The sequence below is a fragment of the Centrocercus urophasianus genome, unplaced genomic scaffold (assembly GCF_019232065.1).
Source record: "Centrocercus urophasianus isolate 14NV4802_14NV808 unplaced genomic scaffold, USGS_Curo_1.0 seq_10, whole genome shotgun sequence".
Classification (NCBI taxonomy): Eukaryota; Metazoa; Chordata; class Aves; order Galliformes; family Phasianidae; genus Centrocercus; species Centrocercus urophasianus.
The window spans coordinates 80,975,223-80,998,375 of NW_024884142.1; the positions used below are offsets into that span (position 1 = coordinate 80,975,223).

The 23,153-nt window shown below is 35.9% G+C and overlaps 1 protein-coding gene across 2 annotated transcripts in view; it reads right to left on the minus strand.

Moving 5' to 3' along the window:
• Positions 1–420: 420 nt before the first annotated feature.
• The window catches only part of UBR2 (ubiquitin protein ligase E3 component n-recognin 2), a 51,420-nt gene continuing 28,687 nt past the window's right edge, over positions 421–23,153 (minus strand). For both annotated transcript variants that reach the window (XM_042813319.1, XM_042813324.1), the window contains exons 23-47: positions 22,661–22,763; positions 22,042–22,090; positions 21,543–21,697; positions 20,630–20,732; positions 19,778–19,887; positions 19,475–19,555; positions 18,518–18,699; positions 17,598–17,797; positions 16,677–16,770; positions 15,181–15,342; positions 14,353–14,450; positions 14,067–14,139; positions 13,143–13,291; positions 12,989–13,044; positions 12,450–12,546; positions 9,738–9,805; positions 9,223–9,358; positions 8,522–8,612; positions 8,136–8,266; positions 6,552–6,660; positions 6,272–6,328; positions 4,676–4,753; positions 4,284–4,454; positions 3,518–3,619; positions 421–1,915 (exon numbers count right to left, since the gene is read on the minus strand). In XM_042813319.1, the coding sequence (XP_042669253.1) occupies positions 1,774–1,915; positions 3,518–3,619; positions 4,284–4,454; positions 4,676–4,753; positions 6,272–6,328; positions 6,552–6,660; positions 8,136–8,266; positions 8,522–8,612; positions 9,223–9,358; positions 9,738–9,805; positions 12,450–12,546; positions 12,989–13,044; positions 13,143–13,291; positions 14,067–14,139; positions 14,353–14,450; positions 15,181–15,342; positions 16,677–16,770; positions 17,598–17,797; positions 18,518–18,699; positions 19,475–19,555; positions 19,778–19,887; positions 20,630–20,732; positions 21,543–21,697; positions 22,042–22,090; positions 22,661–22,763 (2,797 nt within the window). In that variant the 3' untranslated portion in view covers positions 421–1,773. The remainder of the gene's footprint in view (positions 1,916–3,517; positions 3,620–4,283; positions 4,455–4,675; positions 4,754–6,271; positions 6,329–6,551; positions 6,661–8,135; positions 8,267–8,521; positions 8,613–9,222; positions 9,359–9,737; positions 9,806–12,449; positions 12,547–12,988; positions 13,045–13,142; positions 13,292–14,066; positions 14,140–14,352; positions 14,451–15,180; positions 15,343–16,676; positions 16,771–17,597; positions 17,798–18,517; positions 18,700–19,474; positions 19,556–19,777; positions 19,888–20,629; positions 20,733–21,542; positions 21,698–22,041; positions 22,091–22,660; positions 22,764–23,153) is intronic.

Below are 23,153 nucleotides of genomic sequence, written 5' to 3' on the forward strand. Positions count from 1 at the left end.
AAAGAGGCAGTAACATCACCAAAAAGGATGTGATTCTTTAAGTACCATGCTAAGAAAACTGTTGCTATATTAACCTCCCTAAGTAGGGGACAGTAAACATGAAGCATTAATGCCCTTTATTATGTGATATTTCTGCATGGCTCTGCACAAGAAGTGACAAAGACAGGTACAGGGTGACATTGGACAGGTAGTAGAGTCAAGAGCAGCCTGTGATGTTTTCAAGAAAAGGGAATCAACATTGGCCAAGTTTGTTTATTTTGCATCTTCACTCAACACTGTTACTGAAGGTGAAAATCGCCCTATACACCATGACTATACAAATTGCTCTGAAGCATTAAATCTGTAAAAATAGAAACAATGCCAAATCAGGCCAAGTGTAACTGAAGATACAGCAGACAGTAAGGGATTGCTTGTCTGGGCTCAAGACACAGTCAGAAAGTAAGATTTATTAAGGAAAGTAAGGTTATTAAGGAACGGAACTACGTAAGTTATTACTATTTGTCAAAAGCTAGGAGAGATAAGGGTAATGGATTTTATTTTAAATCAATCAAGTATAATGTCACTTTTTTAGAGACACCTTGGCGGTCTAATTACATACAACTAGAAAACTCACTGCCTTCAGGCACCCTTGTATCAAGTGCAAATCTGCGCAGTTATAGAATATATTTATAAAATATACTATATGCAAACATCTTTACAGAGCTTTAAATCAAGCCAAAAGTAAATATACTTGATGGTACAACAGAAAAAATGAACAGAGGCAAAAATGCGGGCAGTGTGATTGCGCCCAAAGTCAGAAGAAATCATTCAGCTCATCCACAACAAAATGTAGGTGGGATCTGCACCTTAGAAGTTGACTCTTAACCAAAACGAAGAAAATATCCTCTGTGCTTCTGCAAATTAACAAAATCAGCTTTCATGACATTTTTACACATCGTTATTACCTTAAAATATCTTCTAAAGCACAAATGTCAACCCTCGAATACCAATAACCAATCACATAACTGACGTGAAAGGGTTTCCCAGCTAAATTCAAATTACAAACTACATAATTCTAAGGAGTGCAATGCTCAGGAAAAAGCTTTAAATTAAATTATTTTACTCATAAAGCTAGTGTTAGGGTTTGTTGTTCTTTTTTTTTTTTTCTCTTTTTTTTTTTTAGTTAAAAACAACTGGAAGCAAGAAAGCTGCAAGAGTACAAATGACAAAATCATTTCAGATATGCCAAGTGTAAGAGTGAATTATCCACCGATGCAGACAGAAACATCCATTCGCTACATTATTTGCTTCCTTACTTCATTCCATTGCATGTACACACAGCTTAGGTATTAAAATGCAGAAAAATAAATAAAACGGCTCAGATCACTAGCAAGGGGCAAGACACAATCTGTAATTGTGCTCTATCTAGTTTCCATTTCAGCAGTCTATTTCCTCTGGTAGTTTGTAAGAAATATCATAGACTTCCAAAAAGAGTCATTCTTTTCAATCAGAAACTCAAGTTCGTTTGCCCAGGTTTATAACCCAAGAGGTTTCTGTGAAGGAAGCACAGTGCAAATTATATGACTAATAAAACTTGCTTACATACAAAGTTTACTTGGTTATTGTTAACTGGTATCTTTATGAAATACAATGTAAAACAAAGATTAAATAAAAGGACTGGGTTTATTTCATTTTCTCAAACCTTTTTTTTTTTTTTCTTCCGAATCCCTCCTTTGAAAAAGCTTATTGAATTACAAAAGTCTTATTAAAGTTCCAGTCTTCAGCAGATAACCATTATAAATGCTGCCAGTCGATGCCAACTAGTGTCTGATTTGCTTCTTGTGCATGTCCAATTTCCTCTGTGATACTGTGCTGCTGCCAGAGTTTTTGAATCTTTTTAAATCGTTCTTTGCACAGATGTAAGGGATTCCCACGCCTGGAAAAGAGAGAACGCTTACTGGATACGATAAACCGCTGCAACCAGGCACAAACACTCCAGGTGCAGTGCAGAACGTTGAGATAACCCTTTCACGTTATTCCCTCCTCAGAACAAACCAACAGGTACTTTAATCAGCAAACCGGAGCGCTATCTGGTCTGTTCTCCCAGCCCGATCACTCAAGGGCTCCCTCTGCATTTTGGCAATCAGTGCAGTTAACAGTGCTCTGAATACAGATTTTTCCAGCAGCCTTGCCATGCTGACCCAGCTCACATTCTATGATTTTGACAAGTTTCAGAAGTAGGGACTGTTAACAACATCAAGGCCTCAAACTGTTCTCATAGGAAACAGAGACAGAAGACAAAATCACCACATTAAATCAAATCATCCCATTACAACTTCACTTAGGATTAAAATAACACAGATAAAAAAAGTCTGTGCACATACCTTGGTTGCTCCAAAAGTAATGCCTCCTATTAGCTTCTATGGAAACTACACCACTTACAAAGAGCACAATAACACTGTTTGATGGAGCAAATTCTCTGCTACAAAACATTATTTTTCAACATAGTCACCACCAGTAGCTACGCAATTTTTGCCAGCAATGAACAAGAGCCTGCATGTAAACTTGTAAAAATCTACACAAGCAAAGGTGATCTGCAGTTCTACAGCTGCTATGATGGTGTCGTTGCTAGGAAAGTGTTGCCCACACAGATGGGAGGTAGAAGGTGCTAAACCAAGATTACAATGCAGGTCTGGTAGAACAGTCCAGTCAAGATTGGTGATACATTCTACATTCTTCAAACTGGTATGAGGACTGGTGTTATTGTGCTGAAAGAGAAAGGTTGTCATCTTCTCTGGCCTGACTCTAGCAGTGCCAGCCTTCAGCTTAGTCAGTGTTGCAGTGCAGCAGTCAGAGTTGATATTTGTCTAGTTTCAAGGAAATCTAGAAGAATTGCCCCATCCTATCCTAAAAGATAGTGCACTCACTTCATCTGCTAGAGGCTGCATCCTGAACTTTTTCTAAGATGGAGAAATCACATCACCACCCCATGGACTGTTGTCTTGACTCCAGCTCATAGTGGTGACACTGCTTGTAATGATGCAGTCCAGGACACTGTCACCTTCAGCCTTGTCCAGAACACAGCTTGTCTTTCACACTGCTGTTACCACCGATGAAAAGCACCACCCACTGCCTCACTGTGCTCACATGTTTGGTCTCCACAAACATTCAACAAGCATTGATGACTGTCAGTGGATGCCACTTTTTCCACGTGAAGGAATCCAGTGACACACCTTTGCTCCATATACACTTCCCTGTCAGACGTCATTTTGTCAGACTGCCCCTCTGCTGCCATCTGTTGCATGGCAACAAAATATAATAGATTATCCCTGGGAGGGTTCAACCTCTACTGCCATACCACCAGCAGCATCTTCTGATGTTGAGGGGCAACATAATAAAATAGGAGGCACTACTTTCAGAGCAGCCCTGTTTTCTAGGCAACTGCAGAGATGCTAAGAATTATTTAAGTTTTTAGACCTCAAAACGGCTCATAACTTCAGAATTCCTGTTTTTAAAAGTTATTTACAAAAATATTTACCGAAGTCCCTGGTCTGTCTCTCCATAGTCATCAAGGTAAGGAGGAGGATAAAAGCAGCCCTTTGTTTTTCCAGCTAAAAAGAGCACCTGACATTCTCGTACTCTAGAGAGAAAAGCAGAGTAGATTTTAGGTGTTGACTTTTAGACATATAATTCCTCATACTTTCACAGATGCTACTTTTCCAATTCTCAACTACTTTCATTCTGTGCAACCTGCGTGTGTAGACTTTTAAAGGCACTTTTTTTTTTTAAAGAAGAATTGCAATCTTATTCTCTTCCTGCTATAATTCCTTGGTAAGTCATATCGTATCATTTACGATCTGTAAAGTACTCCACATGACCACAAGAAAATAAAACAACATCACATCTCACTAATCTTTGCTGAAGTGAAAATAGAGATTATCTAACCTTTCCTTGTATGCATGTAACAACATGAGAGATAATTACTGCAACATTATTATCCAACTGCCAAGAGAATTGTAAATTAACTCTGCAGGAAGCAGACTAAAACAAATTTTAATGTTTTCAGCAACGACAAAAGAAGTAGTCAAGGAATTCGCCTTGTTTCTTAATGCTTGAGTGGAAAGAAACAGAGAAATCTATTTCAAGATGAAATGCCTATTTCCTGTTTTTTCAAAGAAATGACCTCCAAACACAAAGATGACTCCACTCCAGGCTATTCACCCTACAAGCACATTTATGGAACCACTCATGTCCACACATATCACCTAACCTAGCAGGATAAGCAGCAGCACTCAGTTCCTTACCTAAGGAATATGCCCACTCCAGAACCACAGCTGTATGTATGTGCAGTACAGGCTCCAACATCTTCTCCTTCTAACTCAGTTTGACAACAGTAACTCTGAGAACATAGCATGGTCCCACACACAAGGCACAATGTTGGAGCTCTGCTTTTGTCACCACCTGATTTTGGACACCTTTTGTTAAGCAAAAAGAAATAAAATTATGTTGTATTTATGCTCCCTGTGTCATAATATTCAAAATATTCATTTTGCTGGAAAAGATAACAATCAGTAACTGCTATTAACTTCATCATTCCATGAACAGTTTATGTGAGACTTTTAGATTAGATTTTTTCCAGTTTATGAAAAGCAGCAGAAGACTTTAGGGGTTCTCAGTATAACTGCATGCAACTTACGAGAAATTAGAAGCTTGGTTAATGAGGCAGCTGTAGTCATCCGGGAGGTCTATTAACTTATTGGATTCTCTTGCATAGCTGGAATGAAACAATCAAATTAGCCACTGGAGGTTTAAGCAGCAATACAGAGTGATTTCAAGCTAATTCATATTTTCCCAAATAATCTAAACAGCATCTGCCAATATTTTTTTTTTTTTTTTTTTTTAAAGTTTTCCTCCTCTCTGCTATTCAAACACTAAGTGGCAGCTCATAAAAAAAAGGAGCCCACAGCATCAGTTAGACCACATCCAGCTTTCCTAGATGTATTCTTGTAACAGATCTGAGAACACATACAGAAAGTCAGAAAACCACATCATATATGCTTTCATTGACACCTCATAAGGTCACAACAGGTGCAAAAAATTTGCCTTCATCCCTTATCAGTTTGTTCTGCATTTCCCTGCTATCACTAACATAGAATGGAAAACAGACTGACTCTCTAGCTTAGATAACCTGACCTCCATTCTGAAGACAATTAGATGGTTTTTACTGCACGGACATGTATTTAATACCTAATATTTGTATCCTCAGAAATAGATTTTCAAGGCCAATTTTTTTTGGTTTTGCTTTTTTGGCTGACACTATACCTTCTAATAATTTTTTTTGCTTCTACAAAAAATACATACGAAAGCCTGAAATGTAAATACAGATTAGAGACAAGCAATGTTTCAGAATGAGATGAGGGGGAAAAAAAAAATTAAAAAAAAAATCACCAAAATGGACACAAACTGAGAAAGAACAGTTAAGAATCATCAAAGGAGCAAGAGTAAAAAAACAACCTCAATAATCATATGCAGCAAGAAACACGTTAAAAAAAGTATTCTTACTGTTTAAGAGTCTGTTAGTAGCTTGGTATTTAATAAATAAAGCTGTAATTCTTTGTCAGTTTTTTGCACACACAATACTGAAAGTGAGTTTTTGCAATGAGCAAAGGCAAATGAAATAAAGGGATATGATTTTATTGACAGCACTGAGAACCTAATATTGATTTTTAATTATAATTGATGACCATTTAAATGAAATAGATCTTCATTTTTACCCATTCTTTACAAACAGTCCAACCTAAGCCCACTATACTCTGAATTCAGAAAGCATTAAATAAATTGCTTAGCAAACAGAAATGTGTGTGTGAAGTTTTCCTTTGTTTGCTTTTCTACTAAGTGACCTGTTATTAATTTAACTGGAAAATGTGTATTATTTAAGGATATAATTAAAGATTCTGCACTTTTCAATAAGAGTTTCATACATGTATTTGCAACGTACTTTTTTAAATTGCAAAAGTAGAAAACTTCAGAAAACTGAAGAAAAGCCATGGGCTCTCTCTGCTGCAGATCAGCCTCAATAGAACTGTAAAATTTCATTTTCACTTCAAAATCTATGAATATAAGCAATATTTCACTTTCAAAATTTCTTTGCTAAACCCCCAAGCTCTTTGCCATTAAATAACACAAGGCTGCTTTTATGTTCTTAGAAATACCTCCTAGAAAAAAAACATCACCAAGAGAAAACTGCAACATCAAAGTTTGTTGTGTATGCTTAAAACCTCTCCACGATTACCTGATGGCATGCCTCTTGCCTTCCAGGTATCTTTTTACTTCGCTGTTACTACACCAACTGCAAGAAAGCAGAAAGGAGAAGATTTTGACTTCCAAAGACGTTTCAGAGTACATTTACCAATAATCTACAACCAAAAGGATTTTTCAAAAACATTTCTTCCATAAATGCTTTTAAAAATCTGATTAACTTCCACTTGTATATACGGACCCCTTGGAGGACAGTTACAGAACTGTGTTTGTGTGGAAATCTATATTAATTTAAGCATAAAAATGAAGCGTACCTTTCTACCAAGGCATTCAGAATCTCACTATTTTCTTGAAAAAGGCAGGTGAGGTTGTTTGGCAAGGAAAGATAGCTACATAAGTGTTCAAACTGGTTTGTTCCATTCACTGTAAAAAAAAAAAAAAAAGAAAGAAAGAAAAAAGTATCATTCTCATAATGGTCCTTTTAAAATTACATCTATGATAAATGAAATACAGCCTGAAATGAGACAGCTGTCTTAAAAAAAAGAAAGAAAAAACTAAAAACAAAATCTGTATTCCTCCATACCAAGGTGTGGTATGAAGTATGAAAGAATACTGGTAACTGCAGCAGGCAGCAATGTTGGAAATCTGCCAGTAATGACAAGCAGATTTCCACAGATCTCCTCTCAAAGCAGGCTTCAAGCTGCTCATTCAAGAACCACAATGAGAGCTCAATGGTCTCCACAAGTGATCATATCTTTTTTTTTTTTTTTAATGTTGTCAGTTAAATGGTAACTTTATGCTCTTTCTAGATCATGACACAAACGAGTCACATGTGATCAGTGCCCAACAATCCCAAAAATACAGTCATTTCAACTGACTGCAATGCCAAATTCTGCAAACAATATCATTTAGGACACATCCACTGCACATCACGCTACTGGCTTGACTCCCTGGAGCTTTGCTCTGTCAACTTGCATGATAAGCAGTACCACTACTCTTCTATGTCACAGTCTCTTTTACTTCCAAAGCAGTGAAGAAAATGAGGATGCATGCTGTTCCCTCACCTTCCTCTTTCTTAGAACTGTTCTATAAAACATCATGGACCTCTGTCTGTAAGTAGAGCCATACTTTGTATTTCATCTTAATATCTTTACAACAGACTCAACACTACTGCTCATTACCAGTCCACATTGAATCTGAGGAATCTTGTTACAGGGAAGTGAAATTTGGAAATAAAGGTTTCTTTTTTAATACCAAATGTGTAAAGCATGTCAACTGTCCAATGAAAATTTACATTTTACTACAGCTTGTCAAGAAGCTTCATGTCAAGGAAACAATCCACAACATGCAACAAATCATGAAAATCAACTGTTCTAACACCAGCTCTGCACCAAGTAACCACATGTTTTAAACTTGGGAATCCCAAAGAAGTGTGACCCTACTTTTGATTACTATGATTAATACTTTAAGTTTTATAATCACTTGTGACACATATAACCAGTTTTTGTTTGGAGGCTTAAGTTATTAACTCAAAATGTTGATAACAATGCAAACAAAAGCAGGTCTTACTGGGCAACAGTAACAAATAACAAAACTGGAATAGAAAATATTTCACTTATTTTAACAGAAGAACATAAATTTCTGTTTTAAATAATCCAGAACAGTATTGGTCTCCACGTTAAAAAAAGTTAAAAATGTTGGAGTGGTTGTTTGGGGCTTTTTTTTTGTTTGTTTTTGTTATAGAAATCTAATTTCACCCTGGTATCAAGGCTGCAATTCATTCCATCAGGTTTTGTTTTGTTTTTCAGAAAAGATCCTATACGTACTTTGCTTCACCAATACATATTTGTTTGTGTCTTTTGGAAAGCTGACAATACAAAAAGTTAAGCACAAGGTACCTTGAAGTTCTGAGGGTGCTGGGACTCCATTTAAGTAATGAAAGAACAAAGCAGAACATCTCAGAAAAGGCATGATTCCAGCTTTTAGATTCCTCCATAGATGCCATCCTGAGGAAATTTCTTTCAAGGCACTTAAGAGAAAAAACAAAACAAAACAAAGACTTTGCAATTTCAAAGCTATATTTAGCAAGCCTTCAGTCCTATTTCCTACTAAGCAATGCTTGTTTAAACTGAAGTCAGTAAATATAATGTTTATTTCAACACTAAGAACAACACTACAATAGATTCAAAAAAGGTAACTAACTTGGACACTTAATTAAGGTAAAATTTGCATAGGTATTTCAGATTCTAATAAGTTCACTCAGACACTGAAAGACTTGCCATACCTTCCTGTACACTGGCAAAGAAATTTATACAGCGTAAGCACAGCTTCTTCTTCTTCACTGCTAGTGTTCTCTTGATCCATGCCATTCTCTTCTGAGGAGCAAAGAAATAAAAAGTTACTTCTACAACTTGTACAGCAAGAACGCAAATTCTGAGAAGATTAAAACTAAGTGAAATATTCCAATGGACAACTCTTCACCAGAATACCATACGGTGATATCTTATCATATCTTATACTGTAACTTTATGCTGCTGTTAATTCCAGTGAGGCGTTGGTTTCCTTGCTTGACTGCTTTTGTTTTGACTGTAATTGCTTGGAGTTTTTTTTTTTGCTTTTGGTACACTCTGCCTTTCCCAGTTCCTCTTGCTAGAAGAGGCGCTGATTCCTTACACCCTAAATGCAACTTATTCATCAGACAAAATTTAAGCCAAGTTTCTGCAATAAACACCTACAGACACGACTACATTCACTGGAGAGCAGGATTCACAACGAGCTAGGCCGCAAAAAAGTCTCCAATGTAAGGAATAAGGACAGGAGAGTGAATTTTCATGAATTATCAGTATTTTCAATGAAAGGGAAAAAAGCATCAGCAATTTTATTTTAACACAGCAAACTGCATACATTTACCAATAGCACTGGTGTGCTTTCTAAGTGCAGATTTGAGCCATCGTTTCAGTAAAAACTGAACAAAAGTGACATTACCTGTCGATGAGGTAAGTAAAATTTGTATTATGTGTGCCATTGTGACAAGATGAAACAGGTGAAGATCTCCAGTGCCAAGACTGATCCCTGAAAAATCCTGACAATGTATGGCAGGGAAAGAGAGCACCAAGCTGACCTGGAAAAGAAAGCAGGTAGATTATTTTCTTTTTAAATCTTCCAATTTTCTCTATTTATGCTGCAAGTAGGCTAATTCTGAAGCGCTAATTAACCAGCCATTACTTAACAGAACGATGACTGTCTTTTTTCTTCTTAAAAACATCCAAAGTTCACATTTCTCTTCATTTAACTCACTTGCATTTACAGAAGTAAATTGCAAGAAAAAAAACATCTTAAATGGTCTTAATCAGTGATAGATAAATAAATGCTGTAATGATGAATATGCTGAAAATGCTGAATTTTTTGAAAGATTCCTCACCCAGAATTCAAGTTTCCAAGGAAGTTTTTACACGGAGCCTACTGGAGCACATTGTTAATATATATTAAGGAATACTTACCAATAAATGAAACATGTCGATATCAAGTATGCATGGAAGGTTTCCATTTTTCTCATTAGGCACCAGTGCTAAGTATTTTAAAGAAAAAATACATTTACCAATTCAATATTTAAATACAAAAAACTTTTTAGCTTATTTCAGTTACAAAATGAGATCAATCTCCTTGGTTAATTTGCTTAAAGAATTTAACATACAAATATATTTTTTTTGACCAGAAATGTGAGATTTCAAGAGTTGTTCAACACTATTGTACAAGACTGTAAGCAAGTAGTACAACATTGCCTCCCATCCCTTTTTATCCTCCACATAATTGCCTACAGAGGTTGTGGATGCCCCAGCCCTGGAGGTGTTCAAGGCCAGGCTGGATGGGGCCCTGGGCAGCCTGCTCTAGCATTAAATGTAGAGCTTGGTGGCCCTGCATGTGGCAGGGGAGTTGGAGTTCATGACCTTGAGGTTCCTTCCCACTCAAGTCATTCTATGACATAGTGTCATTCACTGCAAACTTTTGCCTACTCGACCACTGTATTGAAATGATACAAAAGCAAAACAACTGCAACTAAATGCTGCCATTACTACTCTTGACAGTGCCTCTCCTTTACTGCTAATTTTCCCACTGGGATAGAAAATGCCACAGTATTTCAACTTCTGACCACAAATAGACTCAATCAAAACACTGATCCTTGTCTGTCAGACAGCTGTTCAGATGGAAGCTTCTGCAGTTTGCTCAACCTTACAAGGCTCCCTGGACTCACCTCATGTAAATCATTTCCCTTACAGAACTCAAAAACACACTGCTAAGTCTTTAATTCATTGTTTTTTTTTTTTATCTCTAATTAGGAAAGAGCTAAGAATTAGTTCTTCTGTCTCAGTACCATTCACAGTAACCATGAAATGTGAACTAAAGCACCCCAGATAACAAAAGTCCACACACTTAATAGATTCTAAGTACCTCCATTTAAAAGCAAGCATAAATAAAATTTCTTGAGAAGTTAAAACATATTTAAAACAACTTGGGAATAGCCACAAACATCCTCACTCTGATCAATAAAAACAGATTATAGTAAGAGCTGAAAGTGCAGCTGTGAGAACAATTCTACAGTGCAGCTGTAAGCGTTAAGTTGCAAAGTATAAAAGCACTGCTACAGTAAAATATATATATATATATGTATTATATTATGAATAATAGAAGAATATTGAAGATATTGAAGAATATCTTAGTTGAAGACTGTTGCCCTGATGGCCAGAATATTAACAGCTCAATATTTGAGACATTTTACAGCTATTTCTACCATCAAACATTTCAGCATCGCTCAGATTTTGGATGTTCTTGCTTTCATAAGCATAACACCATGGAACTCTAACCCACATTTCTGAACAGGCTTCTATGAGAAAAACCTGACCAGATAAGGGTCTTTCAAAAAAGATAAGGTTCTTTCAAAAAAGATTTTTTTCAATAAGCTATCTTTATTTACAATTCATTCATAGAACACTGTCAGATCAAAGTCCTCCTTATTCTTTGCCTTGGAAAATAAAATATCAAGTACTGTTTTTCAGAAAAACAAAAGCAGTACAGTTGCTTATGTAACTGTACAGAGGGACTGATGGAGGGAAATAGAGCTTTAAAGACATATAATCTCAGATTTAAATAAATAAACAAAAAGTCAACCACCAAGCCATGTGGAACTGCTTGCTACAAAGTTCCAGTCAAATAGCTGGCAACATTCTGTTCTGCTTCCCACAGAGAAGCACTCAATCATTACTACTACAAACCAATGTGAAATAAGCTCTGTCTCACAAAACTGCCCATCATTTGCAGAAGTAGGTGGCATTGATTTCACTAGTAATTTCACTAGTGTGGGCATGCATGTTAAAAACCTCCCTGCTCTACTGACATTCAAAGTATCCCAGCCTTTAATACCCTTTCAGAGCAGTCCTCTCATGTAATTATTGTTCCTCATCCTTCAGCTTTACTAAAATTCTACCCCTTAGAAAAGATACATTTCACTATGGAACCTAAAATTTTACTCTGGAATCTCACTGATGTTCAAACTAATTATTTCATTCTTAGTACTGTTATTTATCAGTAAAAAAAATCCTAGACTATCTAAAGAAGTCTAATTTCAGAAATGCCAGTCACCCATAACCTTAAAAAAAAAAAAAAAGCATCATATTCATCTGACTTTAACAGTAGGCTGATTTCCAGACTTCTCAGCTGTATTTGTAAATGATTCAAGCCTAGAACATATCGGATGCTTTAATCAAAATTCTCAACTAATATATAACATTGTGTATTACATCCTGCCTTATCACAAAACCTACTTTTTAAAGACAGCAAAGTTCACAGATACATTACAGACCTCAGGTAATACTGTATTTCTTTCCAATACTACAATAAACACAATTATTTAACTTCCTTTTTTTTTTTTTTTTTTAAATTCCAATATATAACTTTTGTATTGTGAAAGTCCACACTTTTTTCTCTTTCACTCTTGAAACCTTCCAGAAGCAGCAACTGAAATCCTGGGAAAAGTCAACACAACTTCACATGATTTGTTTGAAATTCATGTTGGAACTGCAAACTAAGAGATATGATATTTTTTCCTCAGTACAATGAAATATATAGGTACACAGGTGGAAATACTGATTTGTCATCTGTAAGCATCTTTATCTTTGTGTGGGGGGAGGAGGAGGAAAATGAGGCGGCAAACTTACATGCTAAGAGAGTACAAAAGTGACCCTGTACAGCTGAAAGAGATGAGACTGTCCAGTGAGCTGCTGCAAATCTTGTTAACGATGTAAGGCAGTCATCCTTTAAATACACACAAAAAAAGATTTTCACAGTTAACTAAATTCTTCAATATGAAAAATGCCTTCTGATTTATAGCAGTCTTTTGGGCTCCTCAGCTGAAGTTTGAGGGAGCAGTCTGAGTGTTTAAGAACAACAGAGATATTGATGTTCATACAGTTATGCAAGTTTCCTTGGTATTCTTATTTTGACTGCTACAAAGAGAAATCTTGGCCTTACTGAACTGCTGTGCATTAATGAATAAAACATTATTTTTGTCAGTATATTTAAAAATAAATCTAAAATAGACTTTCTTAATAATTAGATACTGATTGAGTAGACGGTAACATTCTGAAAAAGAAAATTACCAAAGAACTATAGCTTAAAATTTAGACATTCTGCATTAAAGAAGCACAATTCTCTCTTTTTGTCCTGGTAGATAAAGAAATTGCTACTTAATCCTTACCTGTCGACAAGGTAAATGGCCAAATAATGGTTTATCTTCATCAGCTAGAATTCGTTCTGGGGAAGACAAGAAAATACAAAAACATTTTAATGTTGTAAATTTAACTAAATTCTGAGATCCATGTTGTAAAGAAACAAAATGAATACATTAGTACCTATGGTCTGTATTGTGTAAGCACAGCTTCCCCAGCACATTATAGGTACACGTGGATCTTCTTCATTTGGATGAACCTTCAAGCCCACTTTGTATGTTGCTGTACCAAATGTTGTCAGCATCTCCTTAATGCTTTCAGAATATGGATTCCTGAAACAAAATAATATTGCTAATCAATTATTTCCCCTACTGACAGCATAACACTTTCAATGTTGAGCATTCATCCTATACATTTATAAATTTTAAAGTGAGGACTCCAGTATCTCTCTCTGCATCTCTGGATTCTTTAAACCTCTTTCTTTGTTAGCTACATCCCTCATTACTTTTTTATTTGAGCCAGTCTCGTTCCATGGCCTTAAAAATACATAATTTTCAGAGCTAATAGTTATGAATAAATTAAATTAATTGTGGGTTAGTGATGACAAAGTCCATCAGCACCTAAGATGGGTGTCTTGCATTTTTGCGTGCAGCCTGCAGACATGTCCATAGCACATAAATAATTACCTTCTCTCCCCAAATGAAGAAGTGATAGAGTCAAATACAAACATAGCAATAGCTGAAATCACCCTCAATTTCCCAGACATCCTTCATGCTTTACTGTTGTGCTGAACTATCTATAAAGATGACTCCTTAATCTATTTAACAGTAATAGAGGGAAAAAAACCCACAATCTTCACACTGAAAATTATACAACTGCAGGTCCTCTCTACATGCTCATGAACCACATCTTCCTCTGAAATTCTATCATATAGTTTTTACTGCTTGTGGTTTGGATTCCAATATCATCATAACAGGATCGACTTTAAATAAAACAAAATTCATACTTTTCACCTGTATTATTGAGATAGCACAGAAGTCACATTCTATTTCCATATTACCATCTCATAAGAAGATTTTAAAGATTTATTCAGATGTAAATACGTACTTCGGTTTGTAATCTGGTCTAAATCCTTCAGGTAGTTGTAGTTGATCCATTTTTTCTGGACTGCCAAAATTATCTATAACAAGAAGCAATAAATTATTATTTACCTACACATTGTTTTTACATTATAAAAAGGTGCAGGAACACATCACCAGAAACTGAAATGCTAAGCTATTCTTGCCTCTTCTACACACTCTCTGAGCTCCACAGTGGTAGAACCATAATGTTAGGTCCTCTGCATGCACAACGTTACATTTTCACATACAAATAGACAGTTTCTCAGACTTACTTGAACGGTCTTCATCTCGAAGTAAATATAGTGCTTTTATTTGCTGAGATATTGTTTTGATCCATTGAGTGAGGTCTGGTTGGCCTGAAAAGTCTAACCTGTCCAAAAGTAATTACAAGACGACATGTTATTTGAAGTCAAACTACATTAAAAATTAATATTTCATAGGCATCTCTGATCTTTTGTTTCCTCAAGAGGGTCGTCCACATTTTTTTAGTCTTTTTTTTCCTGCAGTTCTTGGGCCTTTCACACCATTCCAAACCACATAAAAACTAGAAAGGTCCACAGACCAAAAGAAAGAAGCAAGCAAATTGAGATTATCAAAAGAGAGAACAGTAAGCATTTCCAAAGGCAAAAAAGTAACCCAGAGAGAATTTGTTTTTCCTGAGATCATTGATAGCCTTTGGTTCAGGTGAAGTTTGGGGAGTTTTTACTTTGTTTGTTTGTTTTAAATAGATCCCAAAAATTGCTCTGAGACCAGCAACAGCAGTGAGAGACCAAATCTGCAACTTCCAGTATCAGGCTCTTGTAATAGTTTGAGTTAGCACTAAATTGCTTAAAATTAGCAATATTCATATCTCATTCATACAAGCTTATTCCACAATATTAATTAAAAAAAAAACGCAAAACAAAAATAAACATAAAAATCAGATCTAGAACAAACGAGAACTAATTTTGAAGGTAATTTTAAAGTCAAAACACTGAATTTAGTTAAGGATTGCCTGGTACGTTGGAACTCTTAAGTAGCTTTGAGGATAGTGATGTTTGGGAGGTTGTTTGTTTTTGTTTTTTATACTTGCAAAGGTGTATATAAAAAAGCAAACAGACCTGTTAAACAAAACCCTTGGTGGTGGAAGCAGAGGAATAACAGTGTTGCTTAAACATTCACAAAGTGGGCAAAGGAATTCACCATTTTCTACATCGTAACTTGTGTGTACTCTTAATCTTTGTTGCCTTCGTTGCTCTTTTGCTTGGACAGCATCAAAATACCTACAGAAAACAGCAAGACATATTTGAGATGCTATTAAAAAATTTCCTTAATACAGAAATTCATGATTACTTATGAAGACACTTGTTTTCCTTTTCCCAGACAAGCGTAAGAATTATTTGAAGGAGAAATCTCCACCCTTTCACTCATCAACTATTTGATCAGTCTAATTGCAGGCTATCCCAGTTTTTGGCAGTCACAAAATTCTGAAGTTTGTTAGACAACCACAATCACATTTAAGCTTGCACTTTACCAATATCCATTTATAAGAAGGGTGGGAAAGAAAGTTAGAAAAAATGTTGAACGATTAAAAAAAGTTTTCAGTTTCCCATAAAATTACAGAAGATGCCACGAGCATTACCCACGGGCAAATGGAAAAACTGGTGTTTGATCTCAGAAATGAACCAAATCCACCACTTTGCTACACACAACTGCTGCCTGAAGTCTCTAGGATAGTTTAGAGTATGCCCTACAACATCACAAAACTGGTCTGAACACAGGCAAAGGACATTTCCAGGAGTTAATGGAAACTACACAGGACTGTACATCACCTACACAGTAAGAACTGAAGAATGAACTGAAGACATCCTCAGTGAGCACATATCAAAGACTATTAGAAATGAAACTTGCATGGGAATCACTACACAGCTGCAGACACAATCTCCAGGAGTCCGACAGCCTTCACAAGTAAGGCAGAATTTGCAATGAGGGACCTGAGAAGCCACATCAAGGACCAAAGCAAGGGCCTAATAGAATTCAGAGGCTTACCAGTTCATGTTTGCCACATAGAATTGGTGATACAAAGCACATTTATCCTTATACTCTCCCACAAAAAAGAATAACTGAAAAGGTTTAACAAGGAACAAGGGATAAAGCTCACTGTGTCAAAGATAAGCTCAAACTAGGACATATACTTCTAGTTCAAATGAAACATTACAGAAGAATTAGAAGTGCAAGGGGTGCACTGTCATTTAAAACTTCAATAAAGAGCACAAGCAGCAGCAGGAACGTGTCGATTGCTGAGCAGTAAAAAAAGAACCTGAACTTCAGAGTTCAGATATGTGTACCACAGGGCATGATGTATATGGATAAATATTCAAAAGGAATGAAAGCTGTCGTGCAGCTTCAGATTCTCCTTCACTGAGATGAGAAAGCAAATGAAAATTATTTTAAACATGCTTACAATGTTTATAACACCATACATAATTTTTAAAGCAGTAAGCTGCTGTGATTGCTTTATGGCACTGCTTTTTAAATTTGCTACGGGATATCAGTTTTGCAATTAAGTGTTGTACGTACTGTGCTATTTGGACTTAACTGAAATACAGCTTTTTACCTTTGCCAACAATGAGCATGCATAATATGGCCACAGCTACCCGTGTGTGTTCCACATGACAGATCTGGATGCATGAACAATGGGTCATGCTTTTCTGTATTCAAAATGAAACAAAAGAACATTGAAATTAACATTTATCTCAAGAGTTCACCGCAGATAAAAGATTTAACTGCATTTGCATTATAACTAAACTTGATTACAAAAGAACAATTCATTTGATGAAGCATAAAGCACACTACTAATCCACAACTGAAACTGTTTAGCTCATTCTGAATTTTTGTTTTGAGTGTATGTACTGTGCTTAGAGTGGATATCAGAGGTTCTGGGCCAAAGATTTATCTGCAGTTTTGGTGGTTTAGTTCTATTAAATAATGAGACTAAGAACATTAATCTTCAGGGTCAGAGTGCAACATGATTCAGTATGGAAATTTTTTTGTGTTTGTATATATAGAATCCAGGCATCTTTGTAATAATGCCATTAATAAAAAGGAAGCTGCTTCACAAAGGCTTTTTCTTTTTTGTTTTTCTTCTAAATCAATACTGCTATGAAGCACTACAAATGATTTCACTGAGAAGAAGGCATACTCCTGCAAAACCACAAGGATATACCAGCACTTCTTCCCCTATAATGTTATGAGTTAGTTTAAAAACAAACATTTCTGAGCTTGGTTTATTGTTTTCAATATTTAAAAATAATTTATCAAAAATGGCTGACAGAACTCTTTCTGATAATGTTTCACAGTTATTTCATGTTATTACTAAGGACATGTAACCACCTCACTTAGAACTCAGGAGTTTTACCATTTCTTATAATGAAGTCATTCACAATTACACAGTTAAGAAGGCAATGCTGCTGTGTAAAAAGAAAACGTGGTCATTACAGAGATCTGACATGCATTCATCATTATGAACACCACTTACCAGGGTCTGGAATAATTCTGTTTCTATTTTTAGACAACACAGTTGATCTCTGAATGAATGCTGCCAACACCATAGCTCTACTGTCCACTTTAACTTCTTGCTCCTCCTGACACAATATACACATAACAATCTGTCTGCGTTCAGCTACCCTAGTTTGCTCTGGCCCCAGGGCTGTGAGTTTTGCATCTGAAATTACAGGGCTAGAACATACAAAGAATATTAGTGAGTACATTATTTGGAAGATAAATATGTATTTTATATATACATATATATACATACACAGTTCAATCATGCTTCAAATGCAATATGCATTCTAGCTTTATGATAAACGCTCTCTGACAAAACAGTTTTGGCACATACATAACAATATTTATGTCTCCAGAAAAAATTAGGCAAAAACATTTTTCCAGGAAAAAAAAAAAAAAAGTACCCCCTCTCATTAGTAAGAGAACTGTTCCAATTCAACACAAACTGTATTTGTGACCCTCCAATACCACTGTAACTTAATTGCCTGGAAAACACTCCACTTCCCCACAAAATCATTAACATGCTTCAATTTGTATTTCCAGCTACCAGCAAATTTTCTTTCAGGTCCTCACATGCATATAATCAGCTATTTCCTATTTACTGTGTCATTCTTTTCCGACAAGCTACAAGCTACTGGATGACTTAATACAAAACGATTTGCATGTTGATGTTAAGCACTGCAAGGATGGGAGAGATGGGAGGAATAAATTAGTATCCATCATCTTGCCAGCAAGTAAGAGAAAAGGGCTCAATTTACTGCTCCTTCCTTGGTATTTAAAAAACCCTTTTAAATACTTTTCCAAGAACACTTTTTTTTTTTAAAAAAAGCACTTTTTAAAGCAGTAACAACAGGAGAAGTGAAAAAGAAAAAAACTCCAATGAGATTTCATTACCTATTATCACGCACTCCAGAAGTTGAAGTATCCAGCTCCTCCAAAGTCTGCTGAAAGAGTTCTTTGTTCTCATTAATGAAGTGCCGCTGCATCTCAGACATCTGGGCCATTATCTTCTCTCTGCGCAGCCTCGCAATCTCAGCTTTTCGCTTCCTCTCAGCTTTGTCTTTATCACGTGAACTCTGAAATTGTATCATTCAGTTAGTATTAATAATCAGTGAGCCATTTAAAAACAACGGACAACTTACGCTAGCTGCTGCCATATGTAACTTATATTAACCCCTATGCCATTGGAGTCCCGTAAAAAGGCAAAACAGTCTATCAAAAAATTCTGAGGGCCTCTTGTCTTTGGCTCATATTCAATGCCAGATGGAGCTGCAGATCCAGAAGAGCACTTCTCCCCCACCTCAACCCTTCACCACATTTTGTATTTCTCTTCCCTTTGAGCATCATAAGATAAAAAGGGAAGTGACAGGCATTCTCGTGCTGCTCTCCCTCTGTGCTAGCTGTATTCTTAATTGCACTACAGTGCTCTAAGGCCCATGTTTCTGAGACATCATGTCCAGCTAGATTAAACAGCAGAGCTCATCTGGAATGATCTGCATAGTAAAATAAATGATATCTATGTATTTTTAACAATTTTCAATGAAACTGAAATAATGAAGAAGAGTTGGATCCCCTAACTGCTGTGATCAGTGCTATAAGAAGTACTGGTAAACTCGCCTAAGATTTGGAGGCTACAGTATGTATTGCAAGGTAAAAATAGACCTGAGACTCTCCTAATAGGTCTTGCAAACAGACAGGTTTGTTTGATCTACAAGCTGTGAGACAGAACTAAAGTTGAAGAAATCACTGACGTTTGCCATCTTTGATTCAGAACTGTGATCAGAAACAGTCTGATGTTAGTCACAGTGTGGACCTGTTTCAGATCAGCTATCTGCCACAGCTTTGTTTTACCTCCTCCATAACAGTTCCTTCGCTCTCAGCCACAGGACTTGTGGAAGAACTTTCTCTTAGTTTCTTAATGGTATTAAAAGTCTGTGCAAAAACAAAAACAAAACAAAATCTCTCAGTTTGTGGCATGAACATGACTGTGCAAACAACAACGCTGACCAGATAATGTGTTGTCTAGGATTCCAAGAAAAAGAAAAATAAAAGGTAGACAGAATAAAACATGGAAAATAAGAAAATCATTGCAGTAGAATTAGGGAAGTTTCAACAATCTTCAGAGTTTTCATAAATCATATCAAACAGATGTACCTTCAAAATCCACCTGATCATGTCCTTGTGCACTTCCAGATGAGGTGCATTTTGCAGTGTTTCTAGCATAGCGAGTATACTAGGGGAATTATTGGGTGCCTCTCCTGGTCCTGAGAAAAAACAGAATGACAAACTCAACCCTAGCTACTATCAAAGAAAACAAAAAACCCACACCTGCATATATATTCAACAACTAAAGAATTCCTTCAACTAATACATAACTTTCGCTCCCCCAGGCATTTTCCTTAATAATCTCTAAATCCTGGAAGGTTAGAGGAAATTGTCTTACAACTCTCATTCGCTAACTTTATTTACAAGACCAAATGCACTGTACAAATATCTCGAATGTTTATTATCCTGGAAGCTGCTATATCAAACTTGCAACGTTGTATTTCCCACCTATTTGCAATTCTAGCAGTTTCATGTCTTAATAGAATTACAGGCACTAGTCAGAAGATGCAAAGAAGCATCAAATAAATTCCAATTTATTAAGAACACAGCAACAACTATTGCAAATGTTTGATCATGTACAGCAATCTTTGTTAAAAGTGCTACATGATATTAGAAATTAGATCTCATGGAAATTATTCTAATTCTGGATTTTTCTGCACAAGGGATTAAATATTGCTGCTATCAAAGGTACTATCATTGCTACATACATTTGAAATACATATAATCTGCTCAACTTTTCCTGCAAAATCTAAGAATTTTTATTTATTTATAATATTGAAAACAATTTTCTACAGATCAACAAATATATTCTTTTAGTAAGTACTGCTAGAGAAGAAGAAAATATGATGGACTGGCATTTTCTACTTAAAATTTGCTCTACTTATGAAGAGAATGGCATACTTGATATTTTCTGAGTGAAGGTAAATGTTACAACATTCTCCTCACTGAGATTCTCCAGATGCTGTTTTTCTTCTTGTAGTGCCATTCCAATCAAATGCAAAACCTAGGTAAAAATTATCAGGTTTAGTTCTTTTTTTTCCCCTCTTAAAGCATGCATAATCTCTTTACATAGTTCAGGTAATTTGTTAAAAGTGAAGGAAGTCAATACAATAAAAAAATCATAAATAAGAACATATATGAAGTGATTTCTGTACAGGTTGCATTGCACCAAAGCTATATTATACAGGATTAACAGTGTGTGTTGACAAATTCCTGAAACTGTGCAGATTTACACACCTTATACCACTGCTGTCTCTGTTTGCTCTCCTTCTAGTCAAGGGGAACACAATACTTTGGAATAAATTTCAGTATCTTTTCATATTTCTTAGCTTTAGCCTTAAAAATGCATGCTATTATCAGAAGTTCATGCACGATTTTAGTCCTTTCTAAACACATACAAAATTTAACTGTCCAAAAGTTGAAATTATTAAACCAAATTCCAATGTTCTATATATTGATGGTTGGATGAGAAGAACTTAGAGGTCTTTTCCAACCTTAATGGTTTAGTTTTATTTTAAAGTTTTTATCATTAACTTTACTTTCAGGACTCCTTGAAATAAAAAAAAAAAAAAAAAAAAAAGTTACTGTATTTGGCACAAAAGTAGCCTCAATGGCATTTTAAAGTGAATACACTTAAATCTCAGCGGAGTCAATCCTGAGTCAAACACTTTTTTCATCACTTACAAATTGCCAGAATGCTCTAGTACTCCAGATGTGCCACTAAGCTTTCTAAATCTACAAACAAACCAATTTAAATGGCTAAAATACATACTCATTCTTTACCATCCACACAGTATTAAATAAGGGAGCATACCCTTTGCAGCATGGACTCTGACCAGGCGTAGCCATTGTGTTCTACTGCCCACTGCAGTATCGTTCCCATAATGCACAGCATGACATCAGACTGCAGAATATTAACCAGACTTGCAAAAAGTGGGCAGAAAGGAGGCAACACTGGTGGTGGAAGTGCTGAAAAAAGAAATATGAGTTTCACATTTCAGCATATTAAGTTTACAACACCCGTATCAAATATCTGACTTTCAAACAGCTTAACATTCTAACCCTGCACAGCATACAGCTGCTGGATAAAAAGTAACACAGATAGTAGGCTGTAACATTCCATACTGCTTGCGTGCAAGGAAAGCTGAAAGAATAAACTAGCATAGATTAGAATCCTGACTACAGTCAGAAGGATAGCAGAGAAACTGCTACAACCCCACCAATATCTGGCTAATCCAAGACGTGTTATTCAGGGCAATACACAGTTGGACAGGTGCTTCTCTTTCCTCCCCTCTTCTCTCTAAGAAAAATACCTGTATCTTCTCTGTTCTGTCTTTTCAGCTTTCTTTGCGCTTCTTCAGCCTGAAATAGAATGACGCCAATATTACTCAAAACGTCCAGAAATATAAAACTTAGAAAAGCACTCCTATTTTCTTTGTTATACTGTTGCTGTTTCTTTCCACCTCAACCCTGCCTTAAATAAAAGGAGGAAGCTTCCACGTCCTTTTTGTACATATTATATTCTACATGTCAACCTCTTATAAGGCCTCCATTTTTGAAATTAATCTTTCTGCTTGAGCCAACCTGGATTCTTTAGTAGCAGAAAAACCATAAAACAAATTATAAAATGGTAATGTCCATAAAGGTAAGTAAAAATACAGACTGTTAAAGCACTTTCAGTCTAACAAGACATAAGGGAACTCACAGATAAAACTCCTGAAGCCCCACTGATTTCAGCAGCTCTGTATAAGATAAAGCATCTAATGATAAAGTAATCACTGCAAAACCTGAGACAAATTCTGTCAACAGTCTCAAATGATTCAACTTTTTAAAAGTAGCAGTTGACAATATTTCCTCACAGAAGAAACATTTGTGGAAAAAAGGAAAAAAATTAAAAAGAAAACTGAAAAACAGAAGCTTGAAATTAATTACCTTTGATTGCTCTGCCCTTGAGAAGTGATAGAAATACAGATTGAAGTTCTTGGTACATTCTGGTTTTAATTCATACAGTCCTCTGCCAGTTAATCCAGGTTTCCTATCAAGAAATTTGTAAAATTTCTGTGATTCTGTGATTCTGTGAAATTTATGTTTACCAGTTATAACATTTGAGTACAAATGGTCAACTAGAAGAGCTAAAAACATTGCTCAGTGAGCACTCTAAAATGAGCATTAAAAATGATGCACTTCAGGAAAGCCATTGGGAAAGCCCAAGGTGGAGGACAGGGAAGAGATTCACTTATTACTCGTAGTAAATAAAGATTACTGCTGATAGTAATCAACCTGTGTTCCTGTGAAAACAGACTGTTATGAGACAAATAGCAGCTGGGCATCGAGTTTCCATCAACACTCAAGCCTAATTCTCAGCAGTGAACATGGAAATCTCTCATATGACTTCCATGCTAGACTGCTATACTGTCATAGATAA